Below are 21,096 nucleotides of genomic sequence, written 5' to 3'. Positions count from 1 at the left end.
ATAATACAATGGTGTGCACATCCAACTCATACATACATACATATATATATATATATATATATATATATATATATATATATATATGTGTGTGTGTGTGTGTGTGTGTGTGTGTGTGTGTGTATATATATATATATATATATATATATAAAACAGAGTGCATTTAGTGTGCATTGTTAGCAAGTGCTTGGATTTTTGAATCCCATTTTACACATCTTACACTGAGTAATGTGTGCCCTGTGTGTTGCCACTACCAGAAATCACTGAAGTCAGTGGGGGACCTCAATAACAGCAGCAGCACTGTTGTGTTTTGATGACTTGAAATTGGGAGGAGTGAAATAAGTTCTGTGGTTTATGAATGACATTGATATTGTTAGCCACAGGAGTAGAACATCACAACTGGGTGTTTCAACCAAAAATTCCTGTTTAAAAATCAGAGGATTTTGATCATATGTTGTGAAATCTTCAGTGCTCCCACATGATTTGAAGAATGGTCTGCTGCAATGTAAAACAATTTAATGTTAATGCAATGTAAACTTTCACAGGCCAAAAGCACTGCTATGGTCCTTTAAAGTGACTGTTCACCTTAAAACATTTGACCCAAAAAGTTAGTAGTTAGATAGTTTTTAACCACCAAGGTTCATATAAAAAGAATAATTTGGCAAGGTTCTGAAAAGTGATAAGCTATAAAGGGGAATGTAATGGAGATGCATGATACTGCTTTGTTTCCATGTGGTGAATCTCAGTGGTGTGTTGCTGAATAAGCAGTCAGGGTCACAGTCTTGCTGATTTTCCACCTGGTTGTTGGAGTGTTACCAAATTTTTAAAACAGTTGTGTTTTTTTCTTTTTTCCTCTTTGTTTTAATTGGTGCTGGGAAATGGTAGATCAGAGATTCAGAAATTCAGAGATTCACTGCACATGTGTCCCACTAAACATCATCCTATACATCCATGAGCCAGTGACTAACCCGAATTTGCCACACATAACCCACAATGGCAGTACTGCACACACCATGGGGAAAACATGATACCATAGAAACACAATACATTAAACATGCAATACCAAAATCACAATGTACGGTAAAATCCGCAACAAAATATTCTAAGTGTGTTGCGTCTTCTTGAGGGTAACTAAGCATGATGAACTAGATGAAGTGGGTGTCCTTGATCAGACAGTATGAGTTGTGCCTTATGTATGCAATGATCTTCATATAACCCTGAGAACTGTTTTTGATCTCTCCCTATTAATTTGCTTACTGGAGTTACAATTCTATTCAGTTTTTTTCCTGGCCCCCAAGTCACTGTACCAAGCAGACATATCAGAAGACAAAACATCCTTAATCATTTTAGAAGAACCCAATTTCCTCAACAAAAAACAAACATTGCATTGATTTCTTGCAGTGTTGGCTGTGAAAGGTAGGGACATTTTTTTGCCCAGCCCTGTTAAGGCTGTCTGGCTAAATTGGTACTTTTAATCCTCCTTAATTTTTGTGTTTCTGTTTTTGATTTTGAAAGCGTAATAATGGCTATACTGTCCAGTAAGAAGAAAGAGGTAGACTTGAGCAGCAGTTTACTTCATCGCCTATGGATTTATAAAAATTTGGACCATGGAACAACTTCGACAGCCCCCCAGCTATGTCAATGCATTGATGTTTAGTCTCAACAATGGAGTCTAGTCATTACCATATACAGGTGAAATTTTTGATTTTGTCCAGTTCATAGCATCACTGGATATTGTGAAAGGGATTTTGACCTTGATGATTTTTTTCGAGGTTTGATGAGTGTCACAGAAAAAGTAATATATCATCTGCATATGGACTGATCTTGTAATGTGAGTGGTTAGTTTGGATTCCAGTAATGTTATGTTGTGTTACAATTTTCTTGCAGGTTTAATAAACCTGGACATTTTGTGTAGTGTGAAACTTGGTGATGTTAGTACATTAGTGGTGACTGTGGCCATTTCGGTAAAGTATTCATATTCACAAAGTAAGTAACTCTCTGAAACCAAATTTGACTAAAGTTTCAAATAAAAAATATAATTTAGTCACTTTGTCATTCCTGAATCTATTGATGCAATTACCATTTTGCTTTTGCATTTTGATGATATGCTAATTGGATTGAACAGTTTGCACATTGATGAGTCACTCTCATGAACCTGCTTTAGTCTGAATGTACTCGTTACATAGGATAACTTTTTTGTTTTGGCTGGATAGAGCTTTACTGTGGGTTTTGAGATCTGGATTGGTGGGTGATGGTGAGAAAATTTTGATTTGAGTTTTAAATAAGAAACTCCAAATGTATTCACGCTAATGATACAATCACTGTTTTTGCTTTTAATTTTTATGAATTTATGCTAATTAAATTGAATAATTTGAAGTATAGTATTAGTATTAGTATTTGATGGGTGTATAATGAATCTGCATTGGTCTGAATGTATTAGTCATGGGACAACCTTTTAATTCAGCTGGATAGTGCTTTACTGATGATTTTGAGATCTCTGTTGGATGATAGTGTGGGCCAAATTTGATTAAAGAATCACCAGTTTACTCACTCTAATGTCATTTCTGTATCTAGTTACAATTACTGTTTTGGTTTTGTATTTTGATGATGCTAATTATATTGAATAATTTGGATAAATTATTTGATGAGTGTCTCTTTGATGAATCCACTTTAGTTTGAATATATTAGTGACTGGATAACCTTTTGAATTCAGCTGGATAGTGTTTCACTGATGATTTTGAGATCTCTGTTGATGGGTGGTAGTGGGTGGTAGCTAGACCATAGTGCTGAGCCTTTATTAAGTGTCAGTATTGAGAGGATGCTTATGTGTGGTGGGATTTTGAAACTGTGCTTTACACAGTTTCATCTTCTTGCATTATTAAAAGTGAGAGAAAAACAAACAAACAAACAAACTTGTAGCCTCTCTACAGCTAAATGGAAACTAACATTAAATTATGTGTCCAAGTCTATTAGTTTCACATAGGAAACTGGAAAAAGTTTAGATATTATGTCAAACACACAACCAGTGACTGTATACCCATCTATAGTTGAGTAGGTTGGGTGGACAAACCAAAAAAAAGGAAAAATAGAAAAAAAACCCTGAAAAATACTTTGTTTGGAGGACGTCAAGACCACTTAGTCATGCCCCTCGATGTTTGATACCAATGCCTACAGTGTCGTTTTATCAGTCGGTGTCACGTGGCTAGGTTTCAGCAACAAAACCACTTGGTTAAGGTTGGGGAAAGGTTAGGTTTAGACGACAAAATGGAAACTAGAGATGGTCTGTCACATGTGAAAGGTCTCACTGGAAACAAGAATTGAACTCAGGTCTTGTGTGTGTAGGTTCTGTGGCTTACACATCCGCCATCTAACATGACCACCTCTCTTTGCAGGCTTATGTCACCATCCATTTACCAACACCAAAGGCACCCTTTGATATCAGATGGTATTTGACACCCTGGGAATGAGAATGGACTGTGACCAGAGCACAGAAATTGGGGTTCGAAATATTAATTTGCCTGTTGATTTTTGTGTTGCACTTATCTAAGTAAATAAAGCAATCTAATGAAGTTCATTATGATCTTAATGCTAATGTTCTGCCCTTGTGGCAGCATGTACAATTGCTACTGACAAATAGAATTTTAATTGCACTGTTTAAAAAAGCATATTCAACTTTTGTAAGAGGAATTTGTTGGAGATATGGAGAAAATTCTAAGCAAGATGGGGCTTTAATAAATTTCTCAAGTGAGTCTTGGCATAGGTGGCAAACGACCTGAATAATAAATAACTTCAGTCATGATAACCAATTGATTATTACACCTCAATAGGTCAATCCCTGCATTTTCTCTCTTGAAATAAATGAAATTAATCTGTTATCAGTGTCAGACAAAATGTATAATATTACAAATAATATTTTAGCCTCCTTTGTTGATGGATCTAGTCTTTCTTTTCCCAAATATTAGTATCAACATACCACTTTGAGCACTATGTGTAACTATGTGAGACTTAGTGCAACATCTAAACTTCTCTACCTGTTCTCTAGATCCCATCCTCAAAAAGCACTGTAGATGTGTTTTTCACTGCTTAGATAATGCACTTGGGCTTCAGATGATATGCTATTGTTAATGGCTCTCTATTACCTTACTCTTTAACGAGGGTAAGGTAAGAAAGCCAAGGGCTTACCCTTGTTAAAGAGTAAGGTAGTCTTACTAGTCTTACTAGTCTTTTTTCACCCATGATTCCAGAACAGCAGGTGAGCCTCATGTGGAGGCAGCTTGTTGTTACTGACGTATCAAAACCAACATAGTACCAAAAGACACTTCCTTTGGCCAATACTCTGTCGTCATGAGGCATTTAAGGTAGGGTTCCCTTAAAGGTTCTGCATTTTGATACTCAGTCTGACTAATAACATGTTAGTAAACAGTTGCCGAAAGTAAGTATGCTCACCAGGGTGGTGAGTCCACAAGTGCCATATTAAATTTGTCATTAAATTTTCCTAGTACTTCATCGATGGGAAACTTTTTCTTTGCATGTTTTCCATCAGTGAACTTTGAAATCTTCCTCACACACTTTGTAGAAATCCCACATAGCAGACATGTTTGCGCTAGTCAACACAGTCAGCCCAGTTCAGACCTGCTGGTCTCAGTCTGAGCCAATCTGATGTCAAATTGATTCTGATCTTTGGCTGATTGATCTGTGCACCCCTATTATCCGTCCTTGATCCAAAGTTGTGCTGCTAAGATATCTTCTTATGTTTCCCATTTCAGCCACTACAGTCATCCATCCTCTCTAGAAACTAGCCTTTATCCATGATTACCCTGGGACTGTTTACTCTCCACCATTAAGGGCAGATAAAAGCTGCACAATATTTTGCAATGTCTTATGTCTCACATAGCCAGACCTATCGGCACACTTTGTTTTAGTGCTTTGCCAGCATTGGAGAAAGGTCTAGCTGAACCCATCATAATTCTAGCATAGGGGAAAAAACTCTTTAGACCAATCACAATTGTTCCACACAGTTTTTTCTCATACTAAGCCACTATTTAATTTTTTTTCCTAATCATTAAGTACACTCTAACTTAATCTTTTTGTGTTCCACTTTTTAAGTAGCAACATTTCATTACCTGCCTGTCAATATTATAAGTATAGCTACTACAATAACATTACTGAGTCATTAGTTGTCAGTGGTCATTCATTTGCGACTACCTGCAAATTATTTCATCATCATTATATCATTTTTCCATTATGATAACTTGCTACTAAAATTTTATCAGAACATTAAATTTGTACAACATTTAAAGATATCAACATTTTTGTTATTACTAGAAATGTTTCCTCTGGATCAGTACCTCTGGATCCAGCAAAGCTCCTGTATAGTTATTGTCTGTACCTGTACAAAACAGCATCATTCCACAGACTAAAAGCTTTGGGTCCTGGTATAAACTTTGTCACTTCTAAGGTCTAGTACAACCGAAGGGCAGAGAAAATGACCTTGGACAAAACAGGCGCCCATACAGCAACCTATATTAACTTGGCCAATATAGATATAAATAATCAGGTAGATATTACTTGTGTTATATGTCCTGTTTTGACCAGAGTATACATTAAAGCTATGGTTAATTTAGATACAGCTATGGAAGTTACCTTTGATGTCTCAGAAACAAACTTGACATCCAACAGAAGATATTTTCCCAGGTTACATCTAGCCTCCAACAACAAGCTGAGATGAGGGGCCTGGAAAGGTTTGATGATACAGTATCAAGGACTTGCTCAGTGGTAAATGGTAAACATGAGCGCTAGAAAAATTAGTGCTAGAAAAGTGGCACGCATTTGCATAGCGTGTTTCTGTCCAGGGAACTAACAGCATCCTCCTCTTTGACTTTTCCTTGCCCATTAACAAATTTAAGAATTGCAAAACTACATTTTTGGATAAAGGTGAATGCCTTTTGTTGCCATTCTGTGAGTTGTTCAATTATTATTCCACCAGGCTGATCCTCTAGCCAACTGTGCACTTTTCCTTCAAGACAGCAGATGGCATAGTGATCACCTTCATCCTCACAAAAAATCATTTGTGTCAATGAAGGTGATTTTCTTGCTAATATTTCTTTAACAATGACCAACAATATTGATGATAGTAAAAATAACATTGCATTCAGAGAGATGCACAATTCATATTTGAGCCAGTTTTAAAATGAAAAAAAAAAAAGAAAAAGTAATTAACATGATGTGGGCATAGAAACAGGGAGAGACGTTACAATACACAAATCTACATTGTTGTGTTGGTTGAGACTCCAGTATAGTATTGTGTGTGAATGTATAAATATGTGTAGTCAGCGAGTGATATGGTGGAGAACTGTGTGTTAGTGTCTGTGCGCGCATGTGTAGGATATATTTTACCACCAGATGAAGACTATACACAATAAACATGAGCCAGCCCATTCCCTGAGGCAAAATAATTATCATATTGTCATATTATCATATTTTTTAGATTATCCACCCAGTCACTTTTAGCTCTGGAGATGTAATGAAATCATTCAGCCTTTGTTCTCTACTTTTCAGCCTATTGAGTACAGACCTTGGACTGAGTTCACATTTGCATTGATTTTTTTCTGAAATGTACAGCAAATCAATGGAGGGTTACAAACATTTTCTCCAAGTAAATGCACGTTGTCTTTCAGATGGTTTGCAACCAATCCTGATTTGATTATCCTGGGGATTGCTATTTGTGAGCAATTTTGCTCACAAGCAATTTTGCGTGATATGAAGAATTATCATAAGACATGTCTTGAGATACAGTCCTTGTGTTCCATCATTGGTTCTATGCATTAGTGTACATGCATGCATACACAAAAGTGTATAACAATAACTTATGCTGTCAGAGGCAAAAGCATTGAACAATATTACCGTGAACTAACGTGCCTTTTTCCAGTGCCACTGTGTTCAGCTTGGTTTTATGTAATGTAAACCCCTGTTCAAAAGTAGAGTATTTTGCTTCACATTAATTAGTATCAAAAGGAAAAAACAGGGGAATGTGATGCAACAGAAGAACGTGTTAGCTTTTGATGATCAGTTGTTCCTCGCCTCAGGGTTTCACAGAAACATGCTAAAACAATGATGGCAGGACATACACAAACTTAAGGTCATTATCCCAGAGCTCTATGGTATGGGATCAAGATCAGAGAGGAGGCTTACTTTTCCTGCACAGTGCATAACACAGCAGTGGGCATTGTTAATAGCAGAGAGCTCAAAAGCTGCGAGGAGTGGGGCATCATTCTTAACAGTGATGCACTATGCATGAACATAGCATTAACTAGATATCATGAAATAAGAGAGCAAACTGTTGTTAAAAATTAAAAAAAATGGACAAGAGAAAGTTGGTAATTGGTTTGCTTGCTATTGAAAAAGAAAATGAGGGGTCGATTCTGAAATAGATTATGTGGCTATATGATGTCACTCTAGGAAAAACTGAGCAGCAAAAAAAAGGGATACTTGTTAGTTCTTGCTGATCAAGAACTAATCGTGTGCTACCTTCAATACGTGACAAAGAAAACTAGTTGCAAGCCTTCATGCGAAGCTCAGATTCTAAAAATGTTAGCCATCTCTGATCCAATGGAAGAAAAATCGGGGCTGTAATCTCACAACTTTACAACAGCAAAACACTATCAAAAATTCTCTTCCACACTCATCATGCCGTGTAATAGAAGTCCTTGGTATCCAGTCGTATGATCAGGACTTCCCAAATGCACATATTTACCTCACATCTTGCTGCAAAGACTGCTTCTGCAAAATCCTCTCATGCTCAGTCATGAGGTGTCCATGCACAAGTGCGTGAGTTTTACTGGACAGACACCTTGGACGGACATGTTTGTGCGTGCACGCTTCATGATCACGCATATGAGTATCTTATTTGGGAAGTATTGAGGGAGCACTGTAATTGTAAAATTACAGACCTGATTTTTTCCAATGGATCAGAGATGGCTACCCTTTTTTCAAATACAAGTTTACCATGAAGGCTTGCAAGTAAGATATACACTGCAAAAAGTCAAAATCTTACCAAGATTATTTGTCTTATTTCAAGTAAAAATGTCTGATTTCTAGTCAAAATATCTCATTACACTTAAAATAAGACATGATCAACTCAGAAATTACTTGTCTTTAGACAATTTTCACTTGTTTCAAGTGAAAATTTACTTGAAACAAGTGAAAATTAGCTTGAACAATTGAACAATGTAACAAATGAACAAATGGAACAAGCAAATCTTTACTTGTTCACTTGTGTCACAAGTAAAAATTTGCTTTTTCCATTGGCAAAATTTGTTTCTTGTTTCAAGCTAATTTTCACTTGTTTCAAGTAAATTTTCACTTGAAACAAGTGAAAATTGTCTAAAGACAAGTAATTTCTGAGTTGATCATGTCTTATTTTAAGTGTAATGAGATATTTTGACTAGAAATCAGACATTTTTACTTGAAATAAGACAAATAATCTTGGTAAGATTTTGACTTTTTGCAGTGTACACCAACGTAGCTCCACTTTCAAAGTCTTTTTCCACATTGATTTAACACACTGTCTAACTTAAGTTGAAATGAGTGCAACTTGTACATCAGAGCAGTCTCCAAAAATGGTAAAAAAAAAAAAAAAAAAAAAAAAAAAAAGGCCACAGGTGCATTCACAACACCATCTTATGTAGCCACAGAGTAGAAATGCAAAGAGTTGGAGCACAGCCTAAGAGGAAATGATTGTTGACCAAGTCACTGAGGACATCACTGAGGCATATTTTCTTTCAGTATCACCCTATTGACTGCATTTTCTTTCCTGTTCCCTCCCTCAGGCATCATCCGTACAGCTTTGTCCAACATGGACCGTGAGTCCAGGGATCGCTACACTGTGTTGATCCAGGCCAAAGACATGGCTGGATCAGTAGGAGGACTCTCTGGATCCACCACCATCAACATCACCCTTACTGACGTCAATGACAACCCTCCCAAGTTTTCTCAGAGTAAGTGACCCTGACCATAGGCTGCACATTTCTACAAATATTGTTCCATTTTGACAACAGCAAGACAGATAAGAATTGCTTCATCTTTCTGCAAAAACTGGTCCAGAAGTATTATCACAATATATCAGCTACAGGCCCAACTCTGACCTTTTTGCTGCTCTAGGCAAGATTGAGAATTTACAAAGTAAAGCTGGCAGGCCGAGAGAGATGGACTCCTGCTGTGAAAAACTTATGATGCTCTCCACACACAAACACACACACACACACACACACACACACACACACGCACACACACACACACACTTGTATTGAGGATTCAGTCTACAGCAGAGCTACCAAATGGCTTATTTTCCATGTCAGTGTTGCTGTTTTCACTGCTGCAGTACAACGCAATGTTAAAAGCACATTCTTATTTCTGTTGGACAGATGGTGCCATTAACAACTGACTTTGTCACCTGTGCCTTGAATTAACCATGATAGATCGATTAGCAAGTACATAATCCTGTGAAATTTCACAACTAAGGTCTTGAACTACCATTTAGTTAATCTACAGTCCACATTTTGTCTGCCCAGGTGGTTTCAAAGCCTTTTGGGTCACATTCAGCGTTAATGTTCAAATCAGAGTCAGGTTTTTATTGGAGTTTCATAGTTGAGTCACTGTACATACCTAAAGGAACATACCAGTGATTTTGCATCTTTAGCATAGTATCTACTAAATGTTGTATTTTAGAACTCCACTGTCATTTTTCCTATCAGCTATTTTTCCAGCCGTCAGGGTCCAGTCACTTCATTACGGTATGAAAAAGGAACTTTGAGAGACTTCAAACTTTCTTCACACCAGTATTCCATCACCATAATAAAGTCTTCCACATTGGTTTTCCTAAAAGCAGCAGCACTGTTGTGTTTTGATGACTTAAAACTGGACAGTGTGACAATGTCTCTGCTGAATATAATCCCCGGAGAAATGCCTGCTTCACACAGCCAATTATCAGTTCTGTTGTTTATGGACAGGGACGTCTTCGCTAGCCACAGAAGGAGAACATTATAAGGTGGGTGTTTCAACTAAAAATTCAAATTTGAAAATGAAGGGATTTTGATTAGATGTGATGAAATCTTTAGTACCCATGCATGATTTGACCCATGTCATCCAACAAAATCACTGGTATGGTTCTTTAACCTGTCCACTGTAAATAATCACTTTAATATCACTTGACTACAAGTTGACTTTTGGAGTATCAACTTTGCATCAGTGGACTCTAACATCATATCAACCTGTCCGGTGTAAATTCTCCACCTATATTCAACAGACTATCAGCTGATAACTTGACATTGTTGGATGCCTGTGTTGCTGGTAACGGGGATTAAATAATAGGTTTGTAGAGGTGGGAAGATGTTCCTACCATGGTAAACACTTACCAGAATTAATGCAAATACCATGCTTGCCATTTTTTCTTTTTTTTTTTTCTTTTTTTTTTTTACAGTGAACATATGCTGAGTAAGCTTTAGAGGAGCACTGCCTTTACCTGCGCCACGTAACTCTGCAATGCTTTAATAAAGCGGTGTTTTATTAAAGCACTCCTTTGCCTTTTCTGCTATGCTCTGCCTACACACTTTTCTTGGCTGCTGTGGTTCTTCAGAAACGTGTGTTTCTTAAAAAACAAATTACTCATTAATCATTAGACAAAAACAACTTTCTCTTCCAAGCTGCATAGTAAATATGTGTTTTTTGCGCCATCGATAAATGATGATTTAGCCACGACTGATTTTATCTACAATATTTCTGTAGCATCTCTACTATGTTTTTATACTGAAAGAAAAGCCATTGTTAGTGATTCACCATTATACTGTACTACTGATTAAATGTTTACCCTAGACTTTTTTTTCTTATAGAAATGATATGATTTCAGTGTATATGAGAGTGTATTTTCGGCAGCAGCAGCACTACTGAATGACTATAGAAATACTATAGATATACCACAGGAACACTATAGGAATACTATAGATGTGTGTGTATGTGCATATCTCTTGCTCTCTCCACCAACATATGTTGCTTGTCAGTTTGATCATGACTGTACATCTCAGCAGAAATTCTGTACATTTTAGTTTAAAAAGAATTGGAAACCACTCTGAGCAACTACAGAGAGGAAACACCAACAAAACTGACACTGTAAAAAAAAATCTGCCCGTTAAAGGCTTCTCCATACAAAAAGTGAAACCTAAAGGTCTCCCAACTCAAAGTGGAACATAACTGCAAGCCCCATATCAAAAGACCAGAACGTCTGATAAGCAATTTAGCATAGAGGAAAAGATTGTATTGGTCATGACTGATGCCAGACCCTACCCACAAGGCTGCACTGATAATATATTATTCCTAGTTCCACCTTGATTCCAGCTGTACAGCAGTGGTGCTGCCAGGGTCACAAGGATAACCATGTGTGCCTGAGGTGTGCGCTTTGACTGCACCACAGTTTTCAGAGTGAGTGCATTGCTGGTTGTCTGTGTAGTGGATGTAGATGTACAAAACAGCATTACTCTAGACCAGGGCTTTCAAGTCTTAGATTGTGGACTTCCTTTCATAATTTTTTTTTTTTTTTTAAATGGTGCCCACCCGTGAGCTTGGCAACTGCCTCATCTCTCAAATCAGAATCATCAGAATCAGAATACTTTATTGATCCCCAGGGGGAAATTACTTTTTGTTACAATAACAACTCCCACTCAAAGTGTAAAGTAAAAAGAGCAAATAGTCAAGAAAAATAAAGAAAGGAATAGAAATAGAAATAGAATAAAAGAAAGAAAAGAAAAAATATATGTACAAGAGAAAAAATATATGTACAAGAGAAAAAATATATGTACAAGAGAAAAACTCTACAAAACTCTACACCTAAAAACCTTGTTGTGATTTTTGAATCCAGTCTCTCGTGAGTCACTCACATCAAAAACACTACTGAAACTGCTTTTTATCACCTCCGTAATAACACTCAAATTAGGCCTGTGCTAAGTATGGCTGATGCAGAAACTGTTGTTCATGCATTTGTCATGTCTCGCCTCGATTACTGTAATGTTCTGCGCTCTGGTCTGCCTGGCTCGAGTACTGGGACTCTTCAGCTGGTCCAAAATGCTGCTGCCAGAATCCTGACCAGAACAAGTTTGAGCACATCTCATCTGTCCTAGCTCCTAATTCATGCCAGAGCACATTTTAAAATCCTTTTACTAACCTATAAGATCCTGAATGTGCTTGCACCAGCCTTCCTAACTGACTTAATTACCCCTCATCCGGGCTGCAGTAGCTGCTCTGTGGCTGGTCTTTGTCCTGTGTTTGTGTGTCTGCAGGCCTCCTGCTGCATCTGTTGTATTACTCATATTGTCTGCTATTGTGTCTTCTTGCGTTTGCTTTATGACTGTAATGTTTGTAATTTGCTCACTGGGTCAATGCGTATTGCACACTTGTCTGGCCAGGAATGGGATCTCCTCTCTCTGTGCTCCTTCTAAACATTTTTTCAAAAAATATTTTCCCAGGCCAGATGGGTTTTTAGGGAGTTTTTTCTTGCCTGTTATGAGGATTAAGTCAGGGAGTGTCATTCTGTTTGTTGTAAATATGTGGGCATCTATATTATTGGACTCTAAATAAACTTGAACATAAAAAGGGCTGATTGCAAAAGCATTCAATAATTTGTCTGACTGTCGGTAAGTAGGAAAAGCAGTAAAATTCCCTTTGAACTCCATCTAACCAAATGAACAGCATTAAGGATATTCCACAGTACAATCTCCTCTTGATTACAAATAAAAACATGTGTTAATCAAGCACCTCAGTGGGTTTAGCGCATACCACATTTCAAGGCTCAGTCATTACTGCAGTGGCCCAGGTTCGATTCTAGCCTAATTCCTTTGCTGCATGTAATCCCTTCTCTTTCTCCTGGCTTTCTTGTCTCTCTCCTTTAACTATTGAACAAAAAAGAAATGCCCAAAAAATTGGTTGATTAGAAATCTTTCAAGAGCATCCCTTTCACCCTGAGCCTCTGAGCCTCCCCTAAAACTGTTTGGCAACACCCTCTGAAAACCTCTGCTCTAGACTACTTGATTGGACATTTACTGGCAGAGAAATGCTAAGATATTTAAAATAGTGCAGTTTTCAACTGCCTAACTGGCTGGAACCAGAGTTTTGTTCATGAAGCAAGGGTGAGGGGTCGGGAGAGCCAACCAGTTTGTTTTACCAGCCTGCTGCTGAGCCTGCCTTTTAGCCTTGTTGTTTTGCTAGTGTATAACAGGGACAGCCTTTTAACCAGTTTGTTTGTTGCTCATTTCATGTTGTGAATCTGTTCTGCAACCTTTTCTGTTTCAGCTTTTTTTGTGCATCTACTTAGCGTAATTACCATATTAACATGGAATACATTTCTAGATTTTTACATTTGCTAACTGTTACTCTTTTTTCATATGATGGTGGTTTAAGCATTTCTCTTACAGCTGATTTCCTGCATGGTTCCTGCATGGCTTTCTAAGTTAGACATTAACCCTCGAATGGCCTTATGGGAGCCCTTTGGACGATTTCTTTATCAGAGGCAAACAAATTTTGACTCTATTAGCTCTTGAATCAAATGTAAAATGCATCATCCCCTGCAGCACAGGCTTATTGCATCATGTTGCAATTACCACTGCAGAAGATGCTCATTTTTAGGTCCTGACAAAAGATATCAATCTTCACAGATTTTTAAATTTTATTTTATTTTATTTTAAATTGTAGGTAAACCAAGCCTCAATATTTAGTTAGTATTTTGGTTAGCATGCCGTGACATTAGCCAAGATAGCATTTCTATGTTTTATTTCTGCTTGAGAATGACTCACTTTGTGACGCAAACAAGCATAAAGATGGACTGATAGTGATGTTAGCCAGCTAATAAGAGCCCAGAAGCACTGTGATTGTGTGCATCGAAAAAGGAGTAAGGTCACTGCTTGGGTCACTTCACTATGACTTACAAAGAAAACTGATGGGCTTCCAGGGTATTTTTGACGTGCGGGCCCCACAAAGAAAGACTCACCTACAGTGTATGACTTATCTGTGTGTGCACGCCCACCCACCCACACACACCATGTTTTATGATTACAGCTTCAGGCCAACATGAATACAGTATTATGCTAATGACAGCTGTAAACACATCAAGAAATGTTATATCACAACTGTCATGGCAACTTGTTTTCTTTTTCTTTTCTGTTTTTGTCTCTTTCAAAGGCATGGATGCACACAAAGATAGACACACATTTATATGGTACCACAAGTGACTACACACCTCATATAATGATAATAATATAATTTGAATATGCAGCAGGTCTTTTTTTTGTCTATTATGTGGCCCTATCCAGCTTGTGTGGTTCGAGTGCCCCCACACCTCGACACCCACACTTTATGACATATTGTTGGTATTTATACGTGATGTGTGCTGTTTCGTAAGCTGTGTTGCATGGGATGAGCCTGTGTTTCCAGTCATCTGTAATTTCCATGATGTTATATTTGTTTGTGCTTTGCTACTGAAACACTGGAAGAAGAATTCACCTAGAGGAAACTTCCTTCAACCTTTATCTGACCTCAAAAGACCAGGGGGTATCCTCATTTACAACAGTGTCCAGATGTAAAAAAAAACAAACAAAAAAAAACAGCACAAAAAAAACAATAAAACAGCAATGTATGACAGCTGAAAGTTCAAATACAGGATAATAAACATGTTATGTAGGAAATAAAATCAAAGAAATAAATACAATGAAATATAAAACAGAATAAAATAAATAAATACAAGGGTATAAAGGGGTCAAAATTGTACAGTTAAATACAGTTAAAAGCATTTACAATGAATTAAATCAAGTTTTGAAATAAGGCCTAAAGTCCAACTTAAAATTTCTATTTTAAAAAACATAATAATATAACTTTAATGCTGATGATACAGATAAACCAGCCTCTGAAACCTAACATGGACTCATCCATCAGTTCCTTATCTAGTTGCTTAGTTGATGTTAAAAAACATTGGCGTTTGCTTAGGTCATTGGACAAGCAGGTTTTATCAGTTCCTAGAACTAGACTGGCACATAGGGCCAACCAGGCTTTTTCAGTGGCAGCTCCCAGACTTTGGAATAGCCTTCACCTCGAAATCAGGTTGGCAAATTCACCTCCAGTTTTCAAGTCTCAGTGGAAAACATACCTTTTCTCACTGGCTTTCTGGCCTAGATGGAATACATTTCTAGATTTTTACATTTGCTAACTGTTACTCTTTTTTCATATGATGGTGGTTTAAGCATTTCTCTTACAGCTGATTTCCTGCAAGGTTCCTGCATGGCTTTCTAAGTTAGACATTAACCCTTGAATGGCCTTATGGGAGCTCTTTGGACAATTTCTTTATCAGAGGCAAACAAATTTTGACTCTATTAGCCCTTGAATCAAATGTAAAATGCATCATCCCCTGCAGCACAGGCTTATTGCATCATGTTGCAATTACCACTGTAGAAGATGCTGCAACTCATTTTCAGGTCCTGACAAAAGATATCAATCTTCACAGATTTTTTTTTTTTTTTTTTTTTTTTTTTTTTTTTAAATTGTAGGTAAACCAAGCCTCAATATTTAGTTAGTATTTTGGTTAGCATGCCATGACATTAGCCAAGATAGCATTTCTATGTTTTATTTCTACTTGAGAATGGCTCACTTTGTGACGCAAACAAGCATAAAGATGGACCGACATAAGTGTGTGTATATCCAAAAGGAGGAAACTAGAGGCTGGAGAATGACCAGAGCAGACAGTGAAGGATCCCCAGCAGGGTCTTGAACCAGCCCAAGCGCAGTATGAGTGGAGGTTCAGTTTTTTTTTTTTTTTTTTTTTTTTTTTGCTCTGTATGAGTTGGTCAGTCCATAAAACAGAACAAGACTGCGGTGGTTGGCAACAAAACAAGCAGACGGGTCTCCAAACATGCAGCAGCCAGGTGCAGATCAAAAAGTCACTGTGCATGATCCTAGGGTCCATAGCACAAACAGATTCCTCATGTGCGCCGCCACACCTCGTCCTGCACACCTGCTTTAATTAGAAGGCCCCGCCCAACATCACCAGCCAACAAAATAGGATCCAGGAAGTAGGAAATAGGAGCTAGGAGCCCCTGCTTGTGTGTCCATAACTCATCCTAACAAGTATTAATGACTTAATCTGCTCCAGTGGCCTAATTTGATTTTATGGCTAAATTTTATAACCTCATTTTAATGGCTTAAATTATTTTTATCTTGTTGTGTTGTGTTCCACTGTCTTTATTTTTATCTGATGTTGTGCAGCTTTGTTTTTACTTTGCATTATTTTTGTTCTAATGTTTTCATCTGTCTGACATGAAGCATTTTGGGCAATGTATTGTTCTATTTTCATGTGCTATATAAATAAACTGTCTCCTGATTTATGACTTTATGGCCTTCTGCAGATTGTTCCATGTAGGTGTACTGTATGAGAGTGCCATTTTTCCTAATTCAGTTCTGACTAAGTGAATGTGGAGCAACAACCTACTCTATGAGCAAGTACCAAGATTATGTGAGTTCAGAGTTATGAGGGATGAAATATAGAGTGGAAGCATCTGTATTCAAGCTTTGTAAATTAATAAAAAAAAAAAAAAAAAAAAAAAACAACCTCACAGCCAAGAATGGCCAGCCAACCTTTTGGTGAAGGAGGCAGTGGTGGGTGCTGTATGGATCACAATAGTAGACAGCATCCAATTATTTCAGTGCAGAGGCAGCAGCTTTTCCATATATAAACATCCCCATAATCCAAGACAGATAAAAATATATCTATATATTAAATGTACAATGCATTTGTATTTAAAATATTTCACATTTAAGATGTGAATTGTCAGCAGTGGAGCACAGCCTGACTCTTCAGTTAGCAGATTTAGAAGACCTAAGTACGAATGGACTCAACTGAATGTGGGTGTACATATTACTCTGGTCCAACAATATTGTGCACATGAACAAGTGAGAGCAGCGTGTGATTAGTAGACTGCATTTGACAACAGTGAAACTCTACACCTTCTGTTACCCTGAAAAACATGGATTGTTCATAAGCATAAAAGTTCTGGTCAAGACAAATTACCCATATTCCCAATAAATATGGCAACAGCCATAATTTCAGGCAAAAGCCCACTCAGCCCATCATTAGGCTTCTGCCATCAGGACTCCAGGCTGGCTTAATTAGTTCATAAATCTCATCTTAAAATGTATATTTAATATGTTTAACTTTTCCATTCATCTTGTTCGTTTATTCTTAAAACTATACCTATATCTTATTTCTGTTTTACTTCATTTATTTTTGGGGACTGGATTTTTTTTTTTTTTTTTTTTACTGACTTGTCTTTTGTATTTCATTGCTCTTGATTGTGAGGTACTCCTCACAGTCTCAGTAATGAAAGAAATATAGAAATATAATTTGTTGTCAATTAGGAGGCTCTAAAAAAGAGCCTCCTAAGTACCTTTTTTATACAGTATTTAGAACACTAACTGATTATTTAATTAATCACTCATTTATTCCAATGTGCACAATTCAGTTATTCAGTTTCCATTTTTGTGACAGTTTGTAGTGAGGTAGCATAATATGCTTGAAACCATCAGAATTCATGGAATCTATTTCAGTTTTAACATTTTATTCTATACATAGTGCATTCAAACACTAGGAAACAGAAATGGTGAATGACTTGCTCTCCATTATTATTATTATTATTATTATTATTATTATTATTATAATTAGTAATAGTAGTAGTAGTAGTAAAATAATGTAGGAATGTGGGCATTGTCTTTGGGTTTGATTCGGTTGATTAAAAAATGACCAAAATGATGTATCTGTCATTGTAGAGAGCTATCAGCTGTATGTCCCGGAGTCGGCTCCAGTGGGGAAGGCGGTGGGTCGGATCAGAGCTAACGATGAAGATGAGAAGGAGAACGCTGAGATGACCTATGCCATCACAAACGCTGACGCAGCTGCCATCTTTTCCATCACCACCGACAGTGATCTCAAGGAAGGCATCATTTCCCTCAAGCAGGTTTGAATGAAGATCAAAACGCATGCATCTGCACTGAAGCTGGCACAGAAGTCCCTCTTTTCTCTGCTCAAGCATCATAGGCCACATCTACACACAGCGATATTTTTGAAACTTGAAACTTGAATGAAACTTTTTTTCTGTTTTCAGGACAAAATCCATCCATACTGGAGCATTTTCCAAAATGTCTGTGTATACACAGGAATACTAAAATGCACATGGCGCTGTATGAGCATGCGCAAAGAGGCTGAGGAAAGGCTGGGGCGCATTGATGACATTGGTGATCATTGTCGCTGTTCTCGGCACAGAAATAGTCATTTCAGCGAATGGATTGCAAATCCGAGGGCACAATTTACTAATCTGTGCGCACAGATTTGTAATTCACAGGCAAGGTTTACAAATCCTTGTGCATGGACTTGTAATTTGAGGGCACAGATTATGAATCCAAGAGCAATCTGTATAAACCATGCACACACATTTCCAAATTCAGCATTCAGAGTTACACTTGGCTCTGTTTTTGTCCCTCAGCTGACCCCAGGGGGCTCCCTGTATTAGGATCTAAAAAACATTCTAGTACAATGGTTTTCAAAGTGGGGTCTGATATCCTTGGAGGTCTACCACGGGGTCTTTCTCAAAATGAGGAATAGTTTAATTTGACTGTTATAATATTTTCTCTAGAAACTGCACATTAAAAGTAGGCATTTAAACAATTTCATTCTTAATACAAAGCGGAATATATCTCCATATCAGGGTCACTTGGGCAAAATCGCTTCAAATGGAGGTCCATAGCATAGAGAATAAAGAAGAGAATAAAATTGGAGGACTAAAACTTGACAAAGTTCGAAAACCTCTGTCCTAGTAATGTCCAAAGGTTTGTTACAAACAAAGTCAGAGCTCCTAGTGAAAGCTGCAAATGAAACCAATTTGCTAAAAATAATGGAGTCGCAATAAAGTCGCAACTTTGCGAGGTCAACATCTCCACAACAAACGTGTGCAAAGAAGCAAAGTTACAGTGTGATGTTGGCCAAACTTTTGCTGTGTGCAAAAGTGAAACAGATTCCAGAGCCCATTGTCCAAAAGTTGCTGTTCTGGTGACCAAAACTGCCATTTTTGTGTGGATTCTTTAGGTTAGCAACTCAGGGACTACAATGTAGTTTAAATCTATAACTGAGAAACTGGATGAACTATAACTGTGCAATGAAATCCTGCAAGCGTGCAATGAAAAATTGCAGGTTTGACAGTATAAACAAATAAATCTGTACTTGTATCTATCTATCTTTCTATCAATTGATACACACACACACACACACACACACACATATGTATGTATATATATATATAGAGAGAGAGAGAGAGAGAGAGAGAGAGAGAGAGAGAGAAAGAGAGAGAGAGAGAAATTTATATAGATATAGATAGATATAGACAGATACATTTATTTAATTTTCATATTGGAGGATGAGGACACTTTAGCTGGTTTTTAATAAAATGCTAGTATCAGCCCAATATATCCATCTAACTGTAGTATGCAGTAAATTAAAAAGCACAGGAAAGTGTGTAGATTATTTTGTACCGTTCATTGCTGTAATTAGACTGGCTCTTAGCTATTTCTCTGACAGGCACTGAGGCAGAACATATAATTTATCAGAATCCAGCACCACCATTAGAAGGGGCCAGGGCCTACAAAATATTGTACTCAGTCACCAGTGTTGAGCAGTTTCTTTCTTTGCCTCTTTTCAAAAGTATTGAAGTGAATTGCACAGGAAATGGAATTGGATAAAATGCATCATGTACACTCAGTACTTCCAAGTGAACTCAAATCCTTTGAGACAGTCAAGTGTGTCTGATTTGCCTCCCCAGCCTTTGAGCTACAAGAGGGAGCCCCATGCTTGCTATGAGTAAGCAATGCTGTTTTTCAGCAGCACAAGTTTAAAGTGTGTTTGATTTGCTTTGTGGGCTATCTCCACTGTGGCTGCTGAACTTGAAAACAGGGGAAGCCTCCCTGCACAACGGGAGTCCATAATAGTTTATTCACAGTTTATGTTTGCTTTTGTATTCTAATGCCCATTATTAAGTCCAACTTTTCAGGCACTGGAAAAATGCATAAAAATTGGAAAATTATCAGGTGTTGCTTTGTCATTCTGTATTGTGAGACATAATCCACACGCGGATGATAATGACAGCCTTCAAACACAATGGGAAAGCACTGAAAATGTGAAGTTCTTAGATATAGAAATAGATACATTTTTCAAATGCTGCCATGCTCAGACAGGTAACCTGTCCTCCAGTGCCATATTAGCCTGTTAGCCAAATTGTCTTGGTTGTTAGTGAAAATTACATGGCTTGCAAAAACCCATGTGAGTTATCAATGGTCCAGCAAGCATAACTTAGTATCAGGTGAGAGAGCACCGTTTAACTGATTGGTCAGACAAATGGCTATACAATAGAGCTAAATTCAGATCAAAGTGGTAATATGTCCATGCAAAAGTGACAGTGGCACTACCCTTAAGGGATCCCCAAAGTCATTAAATTTCTAGAGTGCACAAGAAGAATTTAAGGATCTGGGGCAGTATTATAGAAACTTCCTATCTTAAATCTTAAGATAGCAAGAGAGAGAGAGAGGATTTTACCCAATTTGGTATTACAGAGGCAAATCCTTACTAACTTTAGGGATCCTATCTTATCTTACTTCATCCTATCTTATCTCAGGTGTGGAAATCCTAAATATTCAATCCAACATCGCCCATCAACTTTATGTGGGTCGCCTAGCAACTGATGTAACTTTTCTCATCTTGCTGGGCTAAATTTAACTCTGTAACCCCAACTGGAAAAGCCCCATGTGGCCTGGTCAGCCTCTCCAAAGCTGGTAGCAGCTGCTGGGCTAACTGCAGGATCACAGCCCAGGTAGGAGCCTGTATCTACTGAAGAGCGTTCAGTCTGCCATAAGGCTTTAGGGGAATAAGTTCTGCCTGTTGACATTTTGTCAGTTCTGTAAAAGCAAAAAAAGAGCAGTTATATGGATTAAACAAATTAGCTAACAATACTTGGAAAAGTGAAAAGGTTAGGA

General features: G+C 37.5%; 1 protein-coding gene across 1 annotated transcript in view; it reads left to right on the top strand.

Moving 5' to 3' along the window:
• LOC115375710 (cadherin-18-like) overlaps positions 1–21,096 on the top strand; it is a 161,611-nt gene that overhangs the window by 79,566 nt on the left and 60,949 nt on the right. The window contains exons 4-5 of the mRNA XM_030075236.1: positions 8,826–8,993; positions 17,848–18,035. Of these exons, the coding sequence (XP_029931096.1) occupies positions 8,826–8,993; positions 17,848–18,035 (356 nt within the window). The remainder of the gene's footprint in view (positions 1–8,825; positions 8,994–17,847; positions 18,036–21,096) is intronic.

Source organism: Myripristis murdjan, chromosome 17 (assembly GCF_902150065.1).
Source record: "Myripristis murdjan chromosome 17, fMyrMur1.1, whole genome shotgun sequence".
Lineage (NCBI taxonomy): Eukaryota > Metazoa > Chordata > Actinopteri > Holocentriformes > Holocentridae > Myripristis > Myripristis murdjan.
This window is presented reverse-complemented; position numbering and strand designations above follow the sequence as displayed.